Below are 25182 nucleotides of genomic sequence, written 5' to 3' on the forward strand. Positions count from 1 at the left end.
GGGGGGCGGGGAAAGCCTGGAAAGGAAGCAGAGCAGGCGCGTTTAAGCGCCGCTCTGCTTCTTTTTCCGCTTTCCACCGCTTTTTTTCGGCGGGGGGGCGACCAGCGAGGTGGGGGTCACCCTTGTCACCCCCTCCTCGCTGGTCACCACCACCCCCCCGCCGAAAAAAACCGCGGGGGGGGGGCGGGGAAAGCCTGGAAAGGAAGCAGAGCAGGCGCGTTTAAGCGCCGCTCTGCTTCTTTTTCCGCTTTCCGCCGCTTTTTTCGGCGGGGGGGGGCGACCAGCGGGGTGGGGGTCACCCGTCCCCCCCTCCTCGCAGGTCACCACCCCCCCCCCCCCCGAAAAAAAGCCTCGGAAAGGGGGAAATCCCCCCTTTCTGTATACACGTGCGTCGTGACGTCATGATGACGTCACGGCGCGCGCGTCGTGCCCCTCCCCCAGGGGGTGCCTCTGCGCTGCCGCCGCCCCCAGCAGCGCAGAGGCTAGCGACGCCACTGTGTATGTTTGTTTGATGCCAATAAAAGGTTGATGGATGGATGTTGGATACAAGCCCAAATTCTGGAGATAGACGGTGCTACTCATTTTGTTGCAGGTGCCAAAGGCCAAGATTTGGAAGTTCTGCAGCCCACGGGACCCTTGTGTGTGTCAGTAGGAGAGAACCTCACTCTGACGTGCACAGTAAGTGTAACTGGTCCACCAGGAGGCGTGAAATGGCACAAGGGTTTGGGAAGAAACCAGCCCACCGTTTACAGTGAAAGAGGACCACCTCCCTCCCGCATGACCAGGGTTGTTCCTGGATCACAAAGAGACTTCAGCCTCCGCATCACCGACATCAGACCTGAAGATGCTGGAACCTATTACTGTGTCAAGTACAGGGCAGGAGCCCAAGACACAGAATTTAAATCGGGAGCGGGCACTGAGGTTTCTGTGATCGGTAAGTCCCCTGCTCAAACTCTCTCTGCTTCCAAGGAGGAAAATATGCCCCCCTCAGTACAAAAGTTCCATATTGTGAGCAAAGGTCTCTGATGAAGGTCAGACTTAAAAAAGAAAGAACAGTGGATGGAGCCACAAAACGTTCCTCTGATTAATATTCTAATTAATATTCTAACTCTTTTAAATGTTTTTTTTAATGCAAAAAATTTTTATTGATTAAAACACAATACAACCAATACATTCTCACATTAACATACAATATCATATATTTCCCATTTTCCCATCCCATCCTCACACCCACCACCAAACACCCCTCTGACTTCCCCCCGTCACTCTTTCGACATCCATTGTAAGCTATTTATTCACTATTTGTACATTCTTAGTTTCTGTATATTTCTATAGTCGTCTTTAATTCTTTATGTGAATTGAATATTTAAAAATTCCTTCACATCTCTTACTCCAAGCATATTAGCACTTCTTTCTTTGAGCAATGTTTCTCCATATACTCCTCATAACATTTCCATTGTTCCGTCAAATTTTGATTTGTTTGGTTTCTTATTGCTGCTGCCAGTTTTGCCATTAACAAATACTCGTTTAACTTGCCTATCCACTCATCCTTTGTTGGGACCTTTTGTGTTTTCCATTTAGCTGCTATCACCATTCTGGCGCCATGCTAGCATACAAAAGAAAAAACTTTTCTTTCCACTAGGAAACATTTTTAAATGTTTTTTTGTGCGGAGAGTGTTATTATTTGGTCGCTCCTGGCTTAATTATTTGTTTGTGCTTTTATCTTGTATTTTAACCTTGTGATCCACCCTGAGATCTTTTGATGACGGGCGGTATTTAAACCTAATAACCTTTAAAAATACAAATAAATAAGGTAATAATATTAATGTGAAATATAGCAGGCCAGTAAGAGGCACAATTGTAGCTCGAGGACACATTTCAGCCAGGGAGAAACACACAAGCAGTGAGCAAAGTGGGACCAATAAAGGTATGGCCTAGGAAGAAGGTGTGTGGCCTGGGGGAGTCCCAGGGGCGAGGTGGTCCTCTAGCAAGTTCTCTTATGGCTATGCTTTCTAAGAAATCCTGCTCTCTGGATGTCTGCAACATACCTGGGTCGTTTTTTTTAAAATTGTTTATTGTACGAGAATTTTTACATACATTGTATAATCTCCGTCAAGTATTGAATTACCCGTACAGTTTTTTCCTTTTTCCCTTCCCACCCCCCTCCCCACCCATGGTCCATTGCAAGGGTTCAAACAGTAGACCTCAGCCACGGGCATAGAGTCATTAATTTCCACCGAATGTCTTCCCCCCCCCCCCGGTTGTTATTATCCATTGAAAATAGAGCTTCCATCTGGTCTTGATCATCGTAGCCTTGACCTTCCATGACGTTTCCTGTTTCGTGACTGCAATGATATCCGATTGGATAAAATCAAAAAGATAATTAGACCAGACCTCTTCTGTCCATTTTTTTCTATCCTTCCACCCCAGCGCTATTGTTGCCTTTCCTGCTAGAATCATGGCTTTGAATGTAAACTGGTCCCCTTTCTCTATGGCTATATTTCCAAGTAATCCCATTGTCATTAGGTTAAAGTCTATAGATAACTTCACTTTTAAAACTTCATTAATGATCTTAAGAATTTTATTCCAGAATCTCCTTGCCTCTGGGCAATCCCAGTACATATGGGAAAACCAGCCCCTGGCCCGTTTGCAGTGCCAGCAGTTTGGGTTGAGTCCTGGTACATACCTGGGTCATTATTCCATGGGAATAGGTGGTCCTGACTCTGCCCCCAGCCTGGTCTGATTTCCTAATTGATCAGTTAATTATTTGGGCATTTGAGGGAAGGGAGAGGGGCAAAGAGCATCTCTCTCTGATGAAGCACAGTCGTGGCTGATGAAGGAGTCTTTTTTTACTATTGATTATTACCCTGGATCGAGCTGGTTAGAGCTAAACTCGGCCCTCCAGATGTTTTGGGACTACAGTTCCCATCATCCCTGACCATTGGTCCTGTTAGCTAGGGATGATGGGTGTTGTAGTCCCAAAACAGCTGGAGGGCCAAATTTGGCGGTGCCTGGGTTAGAGCAAGGGTAGGCAAAATAAGGCCTGGGGCTGGCCCAATTGCCTTCTAAATCTGGCCCGTGGGCGGTCCAGGAATCAGCATGTTTTTACATGAGTAGAATGTGTCCTTTTATTTAAAATGCATCTCTGGGTTATTTGTGGGGCATAGGAATCCGTTCATTTCCCCCCCCCCAAAAAAAGAAAGAAATATTCCGTGCCCCCCCCAAGGTCTGAGGGACAGTGGACCGGCCCCCTGCTGAAAAAGTTTGCTGACCCCTGGTTAGAGCATGGTGCTGATAATGCCAAGTTTGCAGGTTCAAGGCAGTTTTGGATTGGTTGAAGCAGCTGGATCAATCCAGAGCAGTTCAGGCTAACCTAGGGCTCAAAAAAAGCCAGCCTCCAAAGTGTTGCGGAAAAACACCATATAAGGAAGACACCGGGAAGGGAGGAGCTTCCAGTCACCCAACACTCTCCAATCACAGTGCATAAGTTGTTAAGCTAAGTTTTCCAGCTATTTTTAAGGAAATTTGCAAAAAAACAACAAATCAAAACAAATTGACATGGGTTGCCACACGTCCCAGTTTTCCCAGACATTTTCCCAGAAATTCCTCCCCACCCAGCGCTATTTTAAAAGGATGAATCCCAGATATGACCAGGAAAACCCAGACGTATAGCAGCAGCCCTATGAACGAGCAGCTTGCTCTTATTGCCTTTAACAATTTGTAAGTTCTCTGGAAATTACCGGTACCTTGCCAGAGTCTTTGGACAGAGGCTCCCCTTGCTGTTGGGCCAAAGCTTTTCTTGGCGGTTAATCCACTGTCTTTTCCCTTGCAGATCATTTTCTGCTGTCCTCCTTCAGTGTTTTTATTGGACTTATTCTGGCCAACAAGCTTATTGTTCTTGCCCCTTTCCTCTTATACCGTTTCCTCAAAAAATCACGTGGCAAGAGGAACCTGGGGAACACAGCTGTGAGCACCTAGGGACAGGAGCTGGTGGAGACCTTCCTGCAACTTGTCTACATCTCAAGGTGCTGGCGCTGGTGACCAAAGACCTATGCAGCTGGGGGCCAGGATACCTTGGAGATCGCCTCACCCCTTACCATCTCATGAGATCCACTCTGCACAATGTGGGAATGGTGCCAGCGACCTTTTGAAACTTCCTTCCATCATGTATCAGAAAGGTACCCTCCCAAGTAGCCATTTCTGCACCCGCTGAAGTCCTCCTTTTCTCAACAAGTCTTTTCCCTGGAGATGTTTATCCTGTTATGTATCTGCATTGGATTAGAAACTGTTTTCAGGGATATTTTTCACTGTTGTTTCCCCCCCCCCTACCCCCATGTTCTTTATTGTGATTTTCCAGCATTTCAGAAGCTGATGCCCCTTATACTGGAACAACAAAAATTATTAACACCCTTTCAACTTTTTTTCCTGGAGAGACCACCATGCAAACCAAGTTATTCTCTTGCAGTAGAAGCAAGTTATATTGTAGCAAGAAGCAACCCAATATAGTTGTTTGTTACACTATCCCACAAATGGGCGTACGCCTTTCATCTTCCGGTGTGTTTGTGAACATAATGAAGTTCCTGTTGGAAAAACACTCTGGGGACCAGACAGCAAACTCCCCAAGACTCCGGAGCATCTTCCTTGACCCTCTCTGGCTGGCATCATCCCTCAGTCCAGAGCGCCGGTAATCTGCGACTCTTCTCTCGTGAAAAGAGCACACAATGTCTTCTGGCATTACTCAGCAAGAAGAAAGACTCATCTGTAGCCCTAAACTACTTTATTTACAGTCTTATATGCAGAAACTCCATAAGCACGTCTGTGTTCTCCAAACAACAGTACAGAACTGTGACACTGTAAAAGTAAAACTAAATTACAATAACAACACTTAGGCAGAAGAGATAAGACCAACTTCCTTTCTCATACTCACTCAGACACTCATGTGATTCACAGAATCATACCAGCTCTTGCTAAAGCAGCAGAGGATAGATAAAAATCCCAACAGTTCCACCATTCTCTGTGCCCCCTTGTGTTTTATTCCTCTGGATAGTTTCAGGTTTTGTGTTCATTTCTCCATGGGGGTTATTTGCCACACTCTCTCAGAGCAGGGTGCTACGGGAGCTCCCTTGAGGTCTTTCCAGAACTTGGCCATAGCCACACATGCTCCCATCAACACAATTCCAGTTAAATGTTTGTTCACCAGCTCTTGGCTTTCATTTGTCAGAAATGTTATCTATTTGACTCATCGCCTGGTTCCAAAATGTCACGAGGCAGAAATTCTATAAATCTCATGATTATTAAGGCTATGCTTGTGTCTGTTAAGATTACAGTCTGACCACTAAACTGGGGTGGGGGGTGGGGAGGGGGCCAGTTTAGAGCGAGCCTGACTGACTGCTTGGGTTGAATAAGTGTTTGAAAGGACTGTGTTTGGGTGGGGTGAAGTGATGGTGAGGTGCTGGGGTGGCAGAAAGGGCAGGAGATAGCTGGCTAGAGGATGAAACAGCCAAGATGATGGAATGCTCTCACAGACTCTTTTGAACTCTGTCCAGTAATGCATTACTCAATAAAAGTGTGATAATCTGGTTTGAGCCTCTGTATTGACCCCTCAGGAATGAATTTTCTCCCACAGTTGCCACCTTTGGGCGCGTCGACCACATGTGCCTGTAGCTGTCCCTGTTGCCTCTGCCGCACCAGCATATTATTATTATTATTATTATTATTATTATTATTATTATTATTATTATTATTATCATCTACTCATCTGGCTGGGTTTCCCCAGCCACTCTGGGCAGCTTACAGCACATAAAAAAAAAACATTAGACATTAAAAATTTCCCAATACAGGGCTGCCTTCAGATGTCTTCTAAAAGTCAGATAGTTGTTTATTTCCTTGACATGTGGTGGGGGGGGTGTTCCACAGGGCGGGCGCCACTACCGAGAAGGCCCTCTGCCTGGTTCCCTGCAGCTTCACTTCTCACAGGGAGGGAACCGCCAGAAGGCCCTCGGAGCTGGACCTCAGTGTCTGGGCTGAACGATGGGGGTGGAGAAACGCCTTCAGGTATACTGGGCCAAGGCCATTTAGGACATTAAAGTTCATCACCAACACTTTGAATTGTGTTTGGAAACTGGCAGCCAATGAAGGTCTTTCAGGACCAGTGTTATATGGCCTCGGCAGCCACTCCCAATCACCAGTCTAGCTGCTGCATTCTGGATTAATTGTAGTTTCCAGGTTACCTTCAAAGGTAGCCCCACGTAGAGCGCATTGCAGTAGTCCAAGTGGGAGATAACTAGAGCATGCACCACTCTGGCGAGACAGTGCACAGGCAGATATGGTCTCAGCCTGCGTACCAGATGGAGCAGGTAAACAGCTGCCCTGGACACAGAATTGACCTGCGCCAACATGGACAGCTGTGAGTCCAAAAGACTCCCAGGCTGCGCACCTGTCCTTCAGGGGCACAGTTACCTTATTCAGGACCAGGGAGTCCCACACACCCGCTCACTCCCTGTTCCCCAAATACAGTACTTCTGTCTTGTCAGAATTCAACCTCAATCTATTGACCGCCTTCCATCCTCCAACTGCCTCCAGACACTCACACAGGACATTCACCACTTTCAGTGGTTTTGATTTATAAGAGAGGTAGAGCTGGGTATCATCCGCATACTGATGAACACCCAGCCCAAACCCCCTGATGATCTCTCCCAGCGGCTTCATATAAATATTAAAAAGCATGGGGAAGGCTTCCGGTTAGGTGCCGGTCAATGGCGGACGGGAGCCGAATAGCTCCGTCCACTGCGAGGCTATAGGGACTACCGTGCCTGCGCCACGGGTCCCTTAGAGCCACGGGAAGAGCGTCCCGTGGACCGTGTGTCTTGTGGGTCCCAGACGTGTCGTCTCCGCTCCTGGTTGACCCTCGTAAGGGGGGAAATCAGGCGAGCGGAGCTCCGGCACGGGACTGAAGAGACGGCTGCCTCCTCTGGACAAAGCAGCGATCCCGCCAGACTCGAGCACCCGGCACTTCCGACATAGAAACTGCAAAAGAAACTCTGTAAGTAAAAGTTTTGAACTATCTAACAACTTTGGAGAACACTGCTTACAGAGAAAACGTCAAAATGAAGCCTGTTCTCTTTGAACTGTTTGCGCGAGCTTGGTAGCGTTATAAGATCAAAGCCGCGACTAACGGAAAAGTTTTGCGAACTCTGCCAAACTTTTTAAAAGTGGATTAAAAGTTGTTTTAAGGATGTTTAGAGACTTAAAAACAGGTGATATGGCAAAAGAAGACACCGCTCACCCTCTGGATTAGGATTCGGGGTCGGAAGCGGGCTGCATTATTTTGTTGCCATTTTTTCTTTGTTACTGCTTCAGTGACTGTTTACCAGTGGAGACATTTTAACTGCTTTGCAGCCAGATACAAGTAATTATATGGACTTGGTGGTAACACTGCAAGCGAGAAACAGCTACTGACTTGGGCTATTTAAAAATAACTCTTCTTGGCTATAAGAAAGTTTGGTACTTTGAAAATTTGAACTCTTTGCCTAAAAGTTGAATTATTGGACTTGTGTGGGACTCCTGGCTCAGCAGGCTCTTTGTTCTCAGAAGGGAGCTGCTGGCCACCTGGTGTTTATTTTTGGGACTGTTGGTCTTCTGCTGTGAATGTCTGAGATTGTTACCACAGCAACTGGAGTGACCTTGAGATTACAATTGCAGAGCCCACAGGAAATGCATGAGAGCACTAGATCTAAAACAAGTAGCTCTGAACGAAGAAAAGGCTCTGTTTCCCTAACTTTGCAGGAACAAATGGAGAAATTGGTTGCCAGTGTTGCAGAAATAGCAGCAGGACTTAATAATGTGACTGAGGGGTTGAAGCAGACGCAAGAGTCAGTGAATACAATTGGTGCATCAGTTAACACAACAGTTAACTCTGCAATAGAAAAACTCCAAGTGGATATAAAAGCTGATATTAAAAAATCCACCCAGATTTTGGAAAAATCAATCGGCCAAATTGAGGAAAATGTAAGGAGGAACAGAGAAGAAATTAATAAAATTGGGCAGGAGGTGACAACCTTGAAAAAGGATTCTGAGGAAATTAAAGTGGTCAGAGAAAAAATAAAAAAGGTGGAGGAGAAATTGGACAATATAGATTTGGAGCAGATAGAGCAAATTGGAACACGACAGAGAACTGTAGAAGAATCTCTTGCCTTTCTTCAACTCCACCAGAGAGAGGGGAACATCCGTCTGAGGGGTCTTCCAGAATTGGAAGGGGAAGACCTGAAAGCCTATATTGTGGAGCAATTTTCAACATATTGGGAGTTAGAAGAGGTAAACGTCTCAGCACGCATAGTGAAGGCCTTCAGATTTGGACCCAGAGGATCCAGAGGAAAGAAAAGCACTAAAACAGTCAGCGACTGTTTGATTGTGCTGCATGATAGACACGACAGAGACTACTTTCTGGACTTGCATTACAAAAATAACCTGGTGGTACAGCAGAATAAAGTCATTTTTTATAAGGACATCCCCAAATTTTTCCTGGACAAAAGAATTCCCTACAACGATTTGGTCGCTGAGCTAAGAAGAAGAAACATCTCCTTCAGTTGGGAATTTCCAGAGGGCCTGGCATTTACGTTTGAAGGGAAAAAGATAAGGATAAAATCCCTGGCGGAAAAGCAAAAATTCTTGGACAAACATCTGGAACAATTTAAAGGTACACCACTCGATCCAGCACAGCTGTATAAGTTTCCAGCGGTATTTCCACCGCCGGGAGTACCAGGACCAAGCCAAAAGGACCCAGAAGAAGGCAAGAAAGGAGAGGCAACTGGAGAAGGAGACTAAATAAAGCAAAATGGCGCTCAAATTAATGACTTGGAATGTTCGGGGATTGAACCAGAGACCAAAGAGACGCAGAGTGTTTTACAACTTAGAAAAGAAAAATTTAGATATAATATGTTTACAGGAGACCCACATAGTTCGACGACACAGAAGATTATTACAGAACAAAAAACTAGGCCAAGAGTTCATATCATTGGATAAGGTCAAGAAGAGAGGAGTAGTGATATATGCAAAGGAGAAATATAGCCCAAGACAGCTATTTAAAGATGAAGAAGGGAGATACATCGCAATTGAAATTAACGTACAAGGCGAAAAATTTTTGATTCTGGGACTTTATGCACCAAATGATGGAAAGTCGATTTTCTACAAGAATATACATGATCTGCTGTTGGACTATTTGGAATACAAATTAATTTGCCTTGGTGACTTTAATGGTGCAGTTTCCACATTAATGGATAGATCTCAAAGAACTAAATTAACGCATGATGGGAAACTCCCAAAGACTCTTTTTGAAATGGTGGACAATTTGAATTTGGTGGACTCTTGGAGGTTAAAAAATCCCACCGAAACAGAGGCAACTTATTTCAGCGAACCCCATCAGTCATGGTCGAGGATAGATTACATTTGGATCTCGAATGAATTGGCTCCAAAAATACGAAAGGCGGAAATCGGCCCAAAAACATTTTCAGACCATAATCCGGTACAGCTAAATTTAAAAATGATTTCCAAGGATTCTTTTAGATGGAGAATGGATGACGCTTTGATGAGAGACACCAAGCTAGTAGAAAGAGCGGTGAAAAAGATGAAAGAGTACTTTCAAATCAATTGGAACTCTGAAGTGGAGAAGAGGATTGTTTGGGATGCAAGTAAAGCGGTAATGAGAGGATTCCTCATAAGTGAAAAAGCAAAAAAGAAGAAACTACAAAATGCGGAAATGGAGAGATTGTTGAAATTAATCAAAGAAAAGGAAAAAGAATTAAGAGGACATCCCAAATGTGTCAAAATTCAAAAAGAAATTAAATACTTGCAATCCCAATATGCGAATATTATGAATCAAGACATTGAATGGAAAGTGAAAATGATGAAGCAAAGAACATTTGAATCTGCAAATAAATGTGGAAAACTACTAGCTTGGCAACTAAAGAAAAGACAAAAGGCGAATGTCATCAGTAATTTGGCAGTAAATGGAAAAAATATAGAGAACCCGGAGGAAATCAGATGGTGTTTTCAGAAATTTTACAAGCAGTTGTACAAGGAGGAGAAGATAGAAGAAGCAGAGATAGACCGATTTCTGGAAAAAAATGGATTGCAAAAAGTCCCAGAGGAAAAACTAATAACCCTCAACCACCCAATATCGACACAAGAGATAGAGGATGCAATTAACAATATGCAATTGGGGAAGGCCCCAGGACCTGATGGATTAACAGCAAAGTACTACAAGATTTTGAAAGATTGGCTATCGCAGCCGTTGAAAGAAATTTGCAACAAAATTCTAGAAGGAGATAGGGCACCAGAGACGTGGAAAGAAGCCTTCATCAGACTGATTCCAAAACCAGATACGGACAAGACTCTAATGAAAAATTATCGTCCAATATCCCTTTTGAATGTGGATTATAAAATTTTCGCAAATGTTTTGGCTACAAGGTTGAAAAGAGTGTTGAAAGATTATATACATAAAGACCAAGCAGGTTTCTTACCAGGAAGACAAATAAGCAATAACACAAGAATTATTGTGGACATATTAGAAAAACTGGAGAGAAACATAAATACAGATGCGGCACTATTGTTTATTGATGCAGAGAAAGCATTTGACAAAGTATCTTGGACATTTATGAAAAAGAATTTGGAAAAGATGGGAGTTGGAGAAAAATTTCTAAATGGCATCAAGGCCATTTATACAGAACAAAGAGCAAAGATAATAGTAAACAGTGTGATATCGGAGGAAATTGAAGTTGAGAAAGGAACAAGACAAGGGTGCCCTATCTCCCCTTTACTATTTATTACGGTCCTGGAAGTCCTCCTAAATATGCTACGAAAAAATAAACAGATAAAAGGAATTAGAGTGGGAGAGAAAGAATACAAATTACGCGCCTTTGCAGATGATTTGATGCTATCCCTACAGGAACCGGAAAGCAGTGTCCCCAAAGCCTTGGAATTAATTGAACAATTTGGACTTGTAGCTGGCTTCAAACTAAATAAGCAGAAAACCAAAGTCTTAGGTAAAAATATGAGTGCAGAACAGATACAAAGATTACAAGAAGGCACTGGCCTTAATTTTGTTAAAACTGTAAAATATCTAGGTATCAATCTCACAGCAAAAAATCTGAACCTGTACAAGGATAATTATGAAAAACTGTGGATGGAGATAAAGAAAGACATGGAAATATGGACAAGATTAAAATTGTCATTAATAGGAAGAATAGCAGTGGTTAAAATGAATGTCCTACCAAGGATGCTGTTTCTATTCCAAGCCATACCAATTTTGGATAAATTGGATTGCTTTAAGAGATGGCAAAAGGACCTATCGAAGTTTATATGGCAGGGCAAAAAGCCTAGAATTAAGTTTAAGATTTTGACAGACTCTAAAGAGAGAGGAGGCTTTGCCCTGCCGGATTTAAGACTTTATTTTGAAGCAGCGGCCTTTTGCTGGTTGAAGGATTGGTTTAAACTAGAGAATGTGGATGTGTTGGACTTGGAAGGACACGATAATATGTTTGGTTGGCATGCATACCTTTGGTACGACAAGGTTAAAATTCACAGAACTTTTAAGACTCATATAGTTAGAAAATCCCTGTATCAGGTTTGGATTAGATATAAAGACTTACTGGAGAGAAAGACTCCTAGATGGATTTCACCAGTGGAGGCCAAGGCCTATAAGAGACCGAATATGTCTGCAAGTTGGTTACGATATATGGACATATTGCAGCAGGAAGGGGACTCATTTAAGCTGAAAAGCTATGATGAAGTCAAAAGTCAAGTCCCCGACTGGCTGCAATATCACCAAGTATATGAAACATTCAAATTAGACAAAAAAATTGGTTTTCAAGTGGAAAAATCAAAACTGGAAACAGAACTGATTGAATCGAACTCTAAAAACCTTTCCAAGATGTATAATTTGTTGCTAGAGTGGCATACGAAAGATGAATTGGTTAAATCGGCAATGATAGACTGGGCGAAAGATGTGAGACATAATATTATGATGGATGACTGGGAGAGATTGTGGCAGAAAGGTATCAAATTTACTGCTTGTAACAGTTTAAGAGAAAATATAATGAAAATGGTATACAGATGGTATTTGACACCAGTTAAGATAGCTAAGATGAATGCCAAAATGTCAGATGTGTGTTGGAAATGTAAACATGCGAAAGGTACCTTTTTTCATATGTGGTGGTCGTGTCCAAGGGTAAATGCTTTCTGGGATAAGATTTATAATGAGCTTAAAAAGGTAATGAAAATTACCTTCACTAAGAAACCAGAGGCATTTCTTTTGAGCATGACCAATGAAGAGATTCCCAGTCAGGACAGAGTATTTTTTATGTATGCCACAACATCGGCTAGAATTTTATTGGCAAGAATCTGGAAAGGTGAAGAGATCCCAACAGTGGAAGAATGGCAGATGAAGCTAATGGACTACATGGAACTCGCAGAACTGACCGCCAGAATCCGAGACCAGAGGGAGGAGAAGGTGTCACAGGATTGGAAAAAATTTAAAGACTATCTAGTTAAATCAGTAAAATTGAATATTTGAGCAGAATTAAGCAGAAGATCGGCTTTAGTAGGTTTATATTAGATAAAATTGTTTCGAAGAAACTTTTTTGTGCGAATGATTTAATTGTTAAAAAAGTATTTTAAGATTTGGTGTTTAAGATATGGTTTATATTTGATTAGGTATTTGATTAAGTAAAGCTAAGTGTATCAAAAATATGGTAAAGGTTAATGGAATAAGATATAAAGCTACCTAGAACATATATATGATTTTGAAGACAGTGGAGGGAACGGGGGAAGTCCCCTGAATAGAGAAGATTGTAATAAGAAAACTACGAAGATAAGTGTTGGTTAAGGTTTGTATATGTGTCTATTTTATGTTTGCTTATATTGTTATTGTTTTTATTGTGTTTATGTATTGTGTTTTTATAGTGTTTATGTTGGTGTTTAGGCTATGTTATTCTTTTCTTTGTTTTAATGGAAAAATAATAAAAAATCTCTTTAAAATTTTTTTAAAAAGCATGGGGGAGAGGACGGAACCCTGAGGCACCCCACAGGCAAGAGCCCAGGGGTCTGAACGCTCATCTCCCAACACCACTTTCTGGACACAGTCCAGAAGGATGTCATGGTCGATGGTATCAAAGGCCACTGAGAGATCCATCAGATCCAGGTGTTTCCTGCTTCGCAGGGGGTTGGACTGGATGGCCCTTGTGGTCTCTTCCAACTCTAGGATTCTATGATTCTATGATAGTTAGGAGAATAACAACTTAAACACATTGCAGGATTCCCACCCCCACCCCCAAAAAATAGACCACCAGAGGCAATTAATATTTCATCCAGCAGAGCTTTGCTGCTACTGAAGGCAAATGAGCATAATGGTCTCAAATCCAAAACATTCAGGATTGGCCCTGTCCATAAGAAATCCAGTTGCAGCAGACTTAACTTAAACTTGCAATAACTTATAATAAGACTAAACCTTAATGCTATATACAGAACACCACACCAGAAGTAAAAGAGATAGAAACAGAAAGTGAAACCCAGGCTCCTTCTGGCCTCTTATTATAGTCGGCATGACCTTGACGGAAAGAGGTAAGAGAACCAGTTTAAGCCAGCTGTACTCAGCTTCTCTGAAGGAATTGTGCCCAAACATCAGGAACCTTGTGCTTGTTCCTTTCACACAGAGACGCTTCCAGAAGATTCCAGAACCCTCTTGAATTAATTAGAATAGGAAAGATCTCTGCACATCAGACCAATACTTTCTGCACTAAGAAATGCAAACTGACAGTTTTCTCCTGCTCTGGAGGGTAGGAATTGAACCGATGGCTTCAATTTACAAAAGGAGGTTCTGACTAAACACCAGGAAGAACTTACTGACAGTAAGAGTGGAACGGGCTCCCCTGGAAGCTGGTGGACTCTCCTTCATTGGAGGTTTTTAAGCAGATTTTGGATGCAGTGGCGTAGCAAGGGCGGGGCGATGGGGTTGGGGCGCCCCGGGTTCCAGGGCTGGGGGTGCCCCCTCCCGCCACTCCCCGCCACCCGTGCTGCTCCACGAATGGCCGGGGCAGCCCCACAAGCCACTGCTTACCCGGCGCCTCCTCCGGTCACCACAGGAGCAGCAGCACCGGGTGGGATGCACTGCGCATGCCCAGAAATTCAGGGCATGCACAGTGCATCCGAGTCAGTGTCGCTGCTCCCGCGGCGACCGAGTGAGCCACTGATCGAGCGGCGGCCCGTGGGGACACAGCAGCCCCATGCCCCACCACCCGCTTGGCGGGTCGCCACGGGAGCAGCGGCACCAGGCCAGATGGACTGTGCATGTGCGGCATTTCCACGTCGCGACGCCCCGCCCCGAGGGGGGTGACTCCGCGGCGCCACCCCGGGCGGTGCAGAGGCTTCCTCCGCCGCTGGTTGGATGGCCACCTGTCATGGGTGCTTTAGCTGAGATTCCTGCATTGAAGGGGATTGGACCAGATGAACCTTGGGGTCCCTTTCACCTCTGCAGTTCTGTGATCTGCAACCTCCATCTCTTGCGCAATTTCTGGGGCTTTTAAATAATCTAAGCAGGATTTTTCGGAACTAGATGAAGCAACCGTTTCCTCTTCCTTTTCTGCGGAGGCAGCATGTGATGGGAAAGGGTTGAGCTCAGACACAGCACAGAAGGGTTTCCTTTCTGTCACCCCGATGGCTACTTTGGGCTCCGTCTCTGCGTATCCTCACTCATTTCTGCTGCTCCTCCTTCTCCTGCAGATGCTCGGTGAGTGTTTAAAGGTAGACGTTGAACTTGCAGGCTTGCTCAGATTTCTAGGTATGGTAAAGTCCAGTATGACCTACAACTTTCCAGAAATTGCCACTCTGGTGCCCCCAATATATTTGGGGATTGGCTGTGGAGGGCACCAGGTTGGTGAGCTTCAGTGTAGCAGGAAAATACAGGGAACTTGTGGCTGTCAGCCAAGGTCCTTCTCTGTGTGCCTCTATCACGGGAGTGCCTATGTTATAAGGGGCCTTTTCAGTGGTGGCTCCACATTTGTGGAGTGCTCTCCGTTTTTACCTGAGCTTTTTGGCCCTGAGGTAGAAGGTTGCAAGTACTTGTGGCCTTTTTTAGTGCTGCCGGATCTGTTAGACCCATCTTGCATTTGCAGAGATGTGTTTTCTAGATTTTTAATTCTTGTGTTTCATGCAATTGGCTTTAGTGTTTAGATAGTGCTTGTAAGTAGCTTTGGATATCTTTTGCGAACTAATAATAATAATAATAATAATAGAATAGTGCTATAGGCACTTGTAGTGGACATGATCAAAGGTGGCAAATTTGGAGGAACCAGTCCTTTAAGTATTCATAACCATATCTCACAGTCTCCAGAGTTTGCATTATATTGAACTTGCATATTTCAATGAAATGTCAGGCCATGGCAATAAGTTCTCTTAGGACATTGATTCTGTAGTATCTGAAGATGAATTGCAATTTTGTTGTTGGTCAGTCGTTCAGTCGTGTCCGACTCTTCGTGACCCCATGGACCAGAGCACGCCAGGCACGCCTATCCTTCACTGCCTCCCACAGTTTGGCCAAACTCATGCCAGTCGCTTCGAGAACACTGTCCAACCATCTCATCCTCTGTTGTCCCCTTCTCCTTGTGCCCTCCATCTTTCCCAACATCAGGGTCTTTTCCAGGGAGTCTTCTCTTCTCATGAGGTGGCCAAAGTACTGGAGCCTCAACTTCAGGATCTGTCCTTCTAGTGAGCACTCAGGGCTGATTTCTTTAAGGATGGATAAGTTTGATCTACACTCAATATGCCAGGAAGTTTGGAAAACTCAGCAGTGGCCAGAGGATTGGAGAAGATCAGTCTACATCCCAATCCCAAAGAAGGGCAGTGCCAAAGAATGCTCCAACTACCGCACAATTGCACTCATTTCACACGCTAGCAAGGTTATGCTTAAAATTCTACAAGGCAGGCTTAAGCAGTATGTGGACCGAGAACTCCCAGAAGTGCAAGCTGGATTTCGAAGGGGCAGAGGAACCAGAGACCAAATTGCAAACATGCGCTGGATTATGGAGAAAGCCAGAGAGTTCCAGAAAAACATCTACTTCTGCTTCATTGACTATGCAAAAGCATTTGACTGTGTCGACCACAGCAAACTATGGCAAGTTCTTAAAGAAATGGGAGTGCCAGATCACCTCATTTGTCTCCTGAGAAATCTCTATGTGGGACAAGAAGCTACAGTTAGAACTGGATATGGAACAACTGATTGGTTCAAAATTGGGAAAGGAGTACGACAAGGCTGTATATTGTCTCCCTGCTTATTTAACTTATATGCAGAATTCATCATGCGAAAGGCTGGACTGGATGAATCCCCAACCGGAATTAAGATTGCCGTAAAAAATATCAACAACCTCAGATATGCTGATGATACTACCTTGATGGCAGAAAGTGAGGAAGAATTAAAGAACCTTTTAATGAGGGTGAAAGAAGAGAGTGCAAAATATGGTCTGAAGCTCAACATCAAAAAAACTAAGATCATGGCCACTGGTCCCATCACCTCCTGGCAAATAGAAGGGGAAGAAATGGAGGCAGTGAGAGATTTCACTTTCTTGGGTTCCATGATCACTGTAGATGGTGACAGCAGTCACGAAATTAGAAGACGCCTGCTTCTTGGGAGAAAAGCAATGACAAACCTAGACAGCATCTTAAAAAGCAAAGACATCACCTTGCCAACAAAGGTCCGTATAGTTAAAGCTATGGTTTTCCCAGTTGTAATGTACGGAAGTGAGAGCTGGACCATAAAGAAGGCTGATCGCCGTAGAATTGATGCTTTTGAATTATGGTGCTGGAGGAGACTCTTGAGAGTCCCATGGACTGCAAGAAGATCAAACCTATCCATTCTCAAAGAAATCAGCCCTGAGTACTCACTAGAAGGACAGATCCTGAAGTTGAGGCTCCAGTACTTTGGTCACCTCATGAGAAGAGAAGAATCCCTAGAAAAGACCCTGATGTTGGGAAAGATGGAGGGCACAAGGAGAAGGGGACGACAGAGGATGAGATGGTTGGACAGTGTTCTCGAAGCTACTAACATGAGTTTGGCCAAACTGCGAGAGGCAGTGAAGGATAGGTGTGCCTGGCGTGCTCTGGTCCATGGGGTCACGAAGAGTCGGACACGACTGAACGACTGAACAACAACAACAACAAAGTTTGATCTTCTTGCAGTCCATGGGTCTCCTCCAGCACCATAATTCAAAAGCATTAATTCTTCGGCGATCAGCCTTCTTGATGGTCCAGCTCTCACTTCCGTACATTACTACTGGAAAAACCATAGCTTGAATTGCAATGCTTCCTCCATTTTACAACCGTGAATGCCCCATTTTGTATCTTCCCCATAGGTTCCCCATTCCTGTTTTCAATGTAATAAAGCAGTAAAACACGAGGCAGGGTTTGTCTTTGTTCTGCTTTTTAAAATCATCGCTTTATAGCTTTTCAAACAAAATATTCAGGTTAGAGGACTGTGGTTAGAGTTGAAACCATTTCCCACCCTGATTTATCCATCAGTTATTCTCTGTGAACAGATTTCATGTTGACTGTTATAAGAAAAAAACTGCTCCTTTTATAGGGTATTCCGGAGCCCGTATAGAGTCCTTAAGTGGGTTCCCCAACCAGAGAAAATTGAGTCGCAAAGCAGCTAGCAAGCCTGATCTTTATTAACTGTTGCAACAGGGTGCTCACTACCACTTGCAGGAGGCAGGAACGACCCAGAACACTGGTGCGCAAGCCCTTATATAGACTTTTGAAACTGCCCACCTTGTAGCTCAAGACCACTCCCCCAAAACATCATACATAAATCACAGAAGGAGGCAGTCTACAGCAGAAATCCTGCCTGCCAGCATCTTAAAAAGCAGACAGCATCTTAAAAAGCAGAGACATCATCATGAGGTGGCCAAAGTATTGGAGCCTCAGCTTCAGGATCTGTCCTTCCAGTGAGCACTCAGGGCTGATTTTCTTAAGAATGGATAGGTTTGATCTTCTTGCAGTCCATGGGACTCTCAAGACTCTCCTCCAGCACCATAATTCAAAAGCATCAATTCTTCGGCGATCAGCCTTCTTGATGGTCCAGCTCCCACTTCCATACATCACTACTGGGAAAACCATAGCTTTAACTATACAGACCTTTGTCGGCAAGGTGATGTCTCTGCTTTTTAAGATGCTGTCTAGGTTTATCATTGCTTTCCTCCCAAGAAGCAGGCATCTTTTAATTTCGTGACTGCTGTCACCATCTGCAGTGATCATGGAACCCAAGAAAGTAAAATCTCTCATTGCCTCCATTTCTGCCGCCCCTTATGGACTCTCAAATTCTGCTCTAACCCTCTGAAGCAGATTACAAGGTGGCTGCTAGGGGAAGAAGCAGAAAATGAAGCTCTGCCCCATGGGTGAAAGACAGTTCACTCCAAATAGCCAGGAACTGACCTATGGGCCCACTGGCATAGGAAGGGCGGGGCTTAGGGGGCAGGGTGCCCCGAACAGCGCTATCCCGGTAGGGTTCCATCTCGGCTGCCCCCACCACCAGCGCTGCACGCCCTGCCCCCAGAACGCGCGCCAGCCCCGCCCCCGCCTGCTTCCCGCCCCCGGTGCCGGAGCATGAAGCTCCGCCCCTGTATGGGCCCCACACCTTTTAGGTACCCAGTGACAAGGGATCAAACAATATTGATTTGATCTTGAAAGAATATTACAATCAAGTATTAGGAGATTATTTGCGAGCAAGCTCCCGCCCCCCCCCCCCCCATTTTTTTTTTAACTGCCTAGAGGCCTCCACAGGGTTCAATCCGGTACTGTTTCACTCACACACAAACAATGTTTGATACAGCCTAAAGAAGATGGTGCTATCAGACCCTCGAAGTGTCCCTATTTTCCAAGGACAGTCCTGCATTTACAGAAGCCATCTTGGTTCCTGATTTGATCGCAGAATGTCCTGTTTTTCCTTACAACATCCCTGTTTTCATTGGATAAATGTTGGTGGGTATGGAGTTCCCCGGCCCCTGAGCTGTCTGAAGGCAGTCCTGTATGTTATGAAACGTCCCGGGGGGGGGGCAAGTTGTTAGACTGACCCCCAGACAGGAACGAAGCTTGCGTGCCCTCCTGGCTACTCGAGTCCAGGGGCACATTAGTAATATGTGATTGTTCCCAGTTTGAAGAACAACACACACAAGCCAGTGAAGGCTAAAACTACTTTATTGCAGTTAAAATGCAGAGTATGTCTCTGCATAGCCAGCTCATGAATTCAGAGCTGTCTGTAATGGCGTCCAGCATCTCTCGAGCCAGAACTGAAAGTAAAGTACAACAGTACAGTGAAAAAAAATCACGTGTGTGTGGAAAGCTGGTAGGATTGGTAGCTTTCCCACAGGATGAAAACAGACACAATAGTCAAGCTGACCTCGCTGCTGCAGCGTTCGCAGCTCGGCATGCAATAATATCACAACACTGTATGGGGAAGTTTTTTTTTTAAGTTTAATGTTTTATTATGTTTTTACATACATTGAAAGCTCCCCAGAGTGTCTGGGCCAGCCCAGTCAGTTGGGCGGGGTATAAATAGTAAAATCATTATTAAGGAATAGGAAGTCCCTCTTTTCATCAGAGAAATGTTGGAGGTTACGTGCTACTCATTTTGCTGCAGGTGCCAAAGGCCAAGATTTGGAAGTTGTGCAGCCCTCGGGACCCTTGTCTGTTTCAGCAGGAGAGACCCTCACTCTGGCATGTACAGTAAATGGAGTTGGTCCACCAGGAGGCGTGAAATGGCACAAGGGGTCGGACAGAAAGCAGCCCCCCATTTACAGTGAAAGAGGACCAACTCCCTCCCGCGTGACCAGGGTTGTTGCTGGATCAAAAACAGACTTCAGCATCCGCATCAGCAACATCCGACCTGAGGATGCCGGAACCTATTACTGTGTGAAGTACAGAGCAGCAACCCAAGACACAGAATTAAAATCGGGAGCGGGCACTGAGGTTTCCGTGATTGGTAAGTATCCCTCAATTTCTCTTTGTTTCCTAGGGAGATAATCTGCCTCCCTCACCCCAAAAGCTCCATGTTATATAGAAATGCAAAGGAATCTAATGAGGCTCAGACCTTTTTTAAAAAGTAGAAAATAGCCTTGTGGGTCGCATGTTTGAGTAGTGGAGCATTGGAAGGAGAAAGGATGCACAACTCTTTCAATGCTGGGCAATATCCTGCTCAAAATCTCTCTTCTCCCTCCTCCCACAGGGTCCAAAACCTCCTTTTCATACTTTGAAAACCTAGATGTCATTATAAGCATTTATCTGTAATGTGTACTTGACCCCTTTGGTAACTCAGCTACGTGGAGAGCCTGTTGTGAGCGGGGTGGGAATATTTGATCTGCTAGGGAATGGGACAACTCAGTTAATCACCTGGGAATTTCCTAGCTATCCAGGACTCATTCTGGAGCCCTTGGACTGGGCTGCAGAATTGCAATTTATTTTATCTTATTATTTAATCTGGAGCGGAGAGTTTGTGGCACAGGAGACATTGAGGCAGCGCCTGGAGGCATCAGTGAACCAAACCACACCTCCTAGGGCGCCATGAAAGGTCACGATAAGGATTCTCTGAAAAGGCTGCAATAAGACCGTTGGCTCTTCCTGCTTGGTTCCTGTTTGCACTGCCTCGGCCACTCCTACATTAAATACACCCCTTTACAAAGAGCCACGTTGCATTGGATGCCAGGGATATGGACCAAGGGAATAGGTGGGCCTGACTCTGTCCCAGCCTGGTCTCATTTCCTAACCGGTCGATTAATCATCTGGGCAGTTGAGGGAAGAGGGAGAGGTGCAAAGAGCTTCTCACTGGGACCAAGTGCAGTGGTGGCTGATGGAGGGGCCTTTTTCACCATTGGTGCAAGGGGGGGGTGTCCACACCATTTTGCGCTCTCCTCTCTAGATGTGGCAGGCGTTGTGTGTTCTGCCACCCACAAGCCCCAAGGCAGCCGTCTTGCGACTGGCACCCATGGCACTCTCTTAAAATTCCAGATGTGCCCACTGGGCCAGAAAAGGATTTCCCTTGGGATTGGTGATGGGTCCTATCCTGCAAGGGTCACCAGGTGATGTGTCGATGCTTCCTCCCGCAGCCACGCCATCCCCGCCATCTATCAAGGGTCCCGCCAGCAGAGTGTTATCTGGGACCTTGGCGACTTTCAGCTGCACCTCGGATGGGTTCTCCCCCCGAGCCATCAAAGTCACTTGGTTGAAAGACAACACCAGGATCACGTCCCCAGGGCCCACCATTCTGCCAGAAGGAGACAGCATCTCCTACCAACTACTGAGCACCGTGCAGGTGCCACTCACAAGAGACGATGTGAAGTCTCAGCTCACCTGCCAGATTGAACACGAGACCTTGCGGAGTCCCCTGCGGGAGTTTTTCAAACTTGGAGATATCCTACGAGGTACAGAGACTGGTGGGGCTCTGGCTGTCAGGTGGCGGATCCTTGCTTTCGATGGGGTGGCTCAGGTATCATGGTGGCTCTCACCTGCCTTCTGAGCAGCAAGCTTCACTGCTGGTTCCTGAGAGGGAGGGGTAGGGAACAAGCAGAGCTTGTTTTTCCAGCCAGAAATCACTGGAACTCTGTTCCGGCACCATTGCCGGAATGGTGGGCGCCATGGCCATTATAAAAAAACACAAGGCATCACAACGACAGCCACACAGATGTTGCTAGCCCAGAGATGGAAAGAAACAAGGTCCCTACCAGAGAAGAATGTCAAACTAAACTGCTGGAGTATGCCGAAATGGCAAAACTGGCCGGAAAGCTCAGGAGCCAAGAAGACCAAAACTTCAACAAAGAATGGGGGAATTTATTTGGAGACCGCTGTAAGCAGATGTAAACATTAGCAGAATTGCAATAACACTTGTAATGTAGCAAGTACTATGGAGATTAATAATAATAATAATAATAATAATAATAATAATAATAATAATAATTTATTTGTACCCCACCCATCCGGCTGGGTTTTCCCAGCCACTCTGGGCTGCTTCCAACAAATATTAAAAATACAGTAATATAAAACATGGATTCTTGAATAATATGCAGTTGAAAAGGTTAACAATAGGACGCATGGAGGGGAAGGTGGGAAGTCCAGAGATTCTGAGGAATCTACCAAAGTGGAGATGTATGGTTGTAGTGTTGTGATTTCAGACTTGTAAAATAAAATGTGGAGAAGGACTTTCTTTTATATGCCCCGGATCTTCCAATATTCAGCTTCCCTGGATGTCCCCAAGTTCTGGTGTTATGAGATGATACCCAACTCTACCAGGAATGCCATTCTAGCCCACGCTGGAGTCTGGCAACCACTTCCCCTCAGGGGTATTGAGGTCCTCCTTCTGATTTCTTGGCCTTTGTCCACACAGTTCCACCCAGAGTGAAGCTGGAAGCCAACCCAGCCAACCCCGTCCCGCTGAACGAATCGGTGACCTTCAGCTGCAGCGCGGAAGGGTTTTACCCAGAAGACACAACCTTGGCCTTGACTCTGAACAGCAGCCTGAGTGAAACAGGAACGGCTGAGCCCATGGCCCAGAACGGGGATGGGACATTCACCCTCAGGAGCTCCCTGAAGCTGAACGCCACAGAAGACAGGAACCAGTCTGCATTTACTTGCATGGTTACGCAAAACTCCCAGCCTGTAGCAGCTGAAACGTCAGTGTTGAACATCAGGGTGCCGACTGAAGGAAGTGAAAGCGTCAGTATAGGTAAATGTGGGTCCTAACACCATTTTTTCGTGGTTTTTGCCCTCCATCCCTAAATCCATGTTTGCTTTTTTGTCAACACGTATGTCTATTTGTGTGCTGGTTTCATCTTCAGACCACTTCACACCTAAAAGTGAGGATCTACAGCTCATCGGAAGAGCAGTAGTTCCCAGGAAAAGGCTTCTGCCCAAGACCCTGGGGAGAGGCCCTGCTAGTTAGTGTAGACTAGATAGATATGGGAACTGGCTGGTCCTCCAGAACTTGCTGAACTACAGCTCCCATCAGCTCCTGCAAACATGAGTAATGGCAGCGTGTGATGGGAGTTGATATTCAGCCATGTTTGGAGGGCCAAAGGTGCCTCCTGCCTGGTCAAAGGATCCCTACATAGTGCTTTGTGGTATGCCCACATTGATGCCCAATAAGGCTCCCTTGCCTCTTCTCATTTTGGAGGGAGATCCTGAGCATCACCAGTTTTTCTTTTGTGAAATGCGTTGGGGTTCTTTTGTTGCCTGCGGCACACATCCTTAGATTTCCAAATCTGGCCTTGGAAACAAAAACGTTTGGGGTGCCCCTGGTGGAATTGGTTTCCAGGAAACTTTCTGAGGGCCACATGCCAGTGGTGGGAGGGGCCTGAGGCCGATGTTTGTGGAGCAACAAATTAGCCTTTGTAAAATATACTACTTTCTCTACACATTCACATACCCAACTCTAACCCCCAATCCAGGAAAGCAGGAGCAGGGCCGTCTTAAAGGGATCGGCCGCCGTGGCACAACGATCCCTCGGTGCCCCCCGTGTGCCACCTCTCCGCCCGCCTCCCTCCCGCGCTGGCCGCCCCTCAGGAGGGGGGGTGGGCGAGCGGGGGATGAGTGGCGTGGCACTGGAGCGGCGTGGGGCTTTGCGCGCCCTTCCCAGCGCTCATGGGGGCGGGGGCGGTTTGTGGAGGGGGCACCCGATATGCTGGCGGGCTTGCGGGGGCGCCCCTGGGGGCCCGGTGCCCTGGCGTGCTGCGCCACCCAGGCCCTATGACGAGACGGCCCTGAGCAGGAGTCATTATCAGAGTTCAAGGTGACATTTTGATGCTGGCCCCAGTTCAGTGCATTTCTGGATTGATCTGAAGCAGATGGGTCAATCCAGGGCAGTTCAGACCAATCTGGGGCTCAAAACACTCTCTAAGAAAGCCAGAAAGCCTGCCTCCAAAGTCTTGCAGAATGACACCATATAAGGAGAACACCAGGAAGTGGGGAGCTAGATTGATAGCTCGGGCGTCCAATTCAGGGCTAGCATCTCACCCAACACTCTCCAATCACAGTGAAGTGTTAAGATCAGCAGCTTGCTTTTACTGCCTTTCTATTGTAAGTTCTCTGAAAATTACCTTGCCAGAGTCTTCGGACAGAGGCTCCCCTTGCTGTTGGGACAAAGCTTTTCTTGGCGGTTAATCCCCTGTCTTTTCCCTTGCAGATCATTTTATGCTGTCCTCCTTCAGTGTTTTTATTGGACTTATTCTGGCCAACAAGCTTATTGTTCTTGCCCCTTTCCTCTTATATCGTTTCCTCAAAAAATCACGTGGCAAGAGGAACCTGGGAAACACAGCTGTGAGCACCTAGGGACAGGAGCTGGTGGAGACCTTCCTGGAACTTGTCTACATCTCAAGGTGCTGGCGCTGGTGACCAAAGACCTATGCAGCTGGGGGCCAGGATACCTTGGAGATCGCCTCACCCCTTACCATCTCATGAGATCCACTCTGCACAATGTGGGAATGGTGTCAGCAACCTTTTGAAACTTCCTTCCATTATGTATCATAAAGGTACCCTCCCAAGTAGCCATTCCTGCACCCGCTGAAGTCCTCCTTTTCTCAACAAGTCTTTTCCCTGGAGATGTTTATCCTGTTATGTATCTGCATTGGATTAGAAACTGTTTCCAGGGATATTTTTCACTGTTGTTCCCCACCCCCATGTTCTTTATTGTGATTTTCCAGCATTTCAGAAGCTTATACTGGAACAACAAAAATTATTAACACCCTTTCAGCTTTTTTTCCTGGAGAGACCACCATGCAAACCAAGTTATTCTCTTGCAGTAGAAGCAAGTTATATTGTAGCAAGAAGCAACCAAATATAGTTGTTTGTTACACTATCCCACAAACGGGCGTACGCCTTTCATCTTCCGGTGTGTTTGTGAACATAATGAAGTTCCTGTTGGAAAAACACTCTGGGGACCAGACAGCAAACTCCCCAAGACTCCGGAGCATCTTCCTTGACCCTCTCTGGCTGGCATCATCCCTCAGTCCAGAACGCCGGTAATCTGTGACTCTTCTCTCATGAAAAGAGCACACAATGTCTTCTGGCATTACTCAGCAAGAAGAAAGACTCATCTGTAGCTCTAAACTACTTTATTTACAGTCTTATATACAGAGACTCCATAAGCACGTCTGTGTT

The 25182-nt window shown here is 45.6% G+C and overlaps 1 protein-coding gene across 1 annotated transcript; it reads left to right on the forward strand.

Annotated features, from left to right (window-relative positions):
- Nucleotides 1-777: 777 nt before the first annotated feature.
- LOC117049255 (signal-regulatory protein beta-1-like) lies at nucleotides 778-24354 on the forward strand. Its single transcript, XM_033153996.1, has 5 exons — nucleotides 778-934; nucleotides 19679-20020; nucleotides 21141-21455; nucleotides 22415-22753; nucleotides 24209-24354. Exons 1-5 carry the CDS (start codon nucleotides 778-780, stop codon nucleotides 24352-24354), a joined length of 1299 nt encoding a protein of 432 aa, XP_033009887.1.
- The last annotated feature ends 828 nt before the right edge of the window (nucleotides 24355-25182 follow it).

This window comes from Lacerta agilis, chromosome 6, assembly GCF_009819535.1.
Source record: "Lacerta agilis isolate rLacAgi1 chromosome 6, rLacAgi1.pri, whole genome shotgun sequence".
Classification (NCBI taxonomy): Eukaryota; Metazoa; Chordata; class Lepidosauria; order Squamata; family Lacertidae; genus Lacerta; species Lacerta agilis.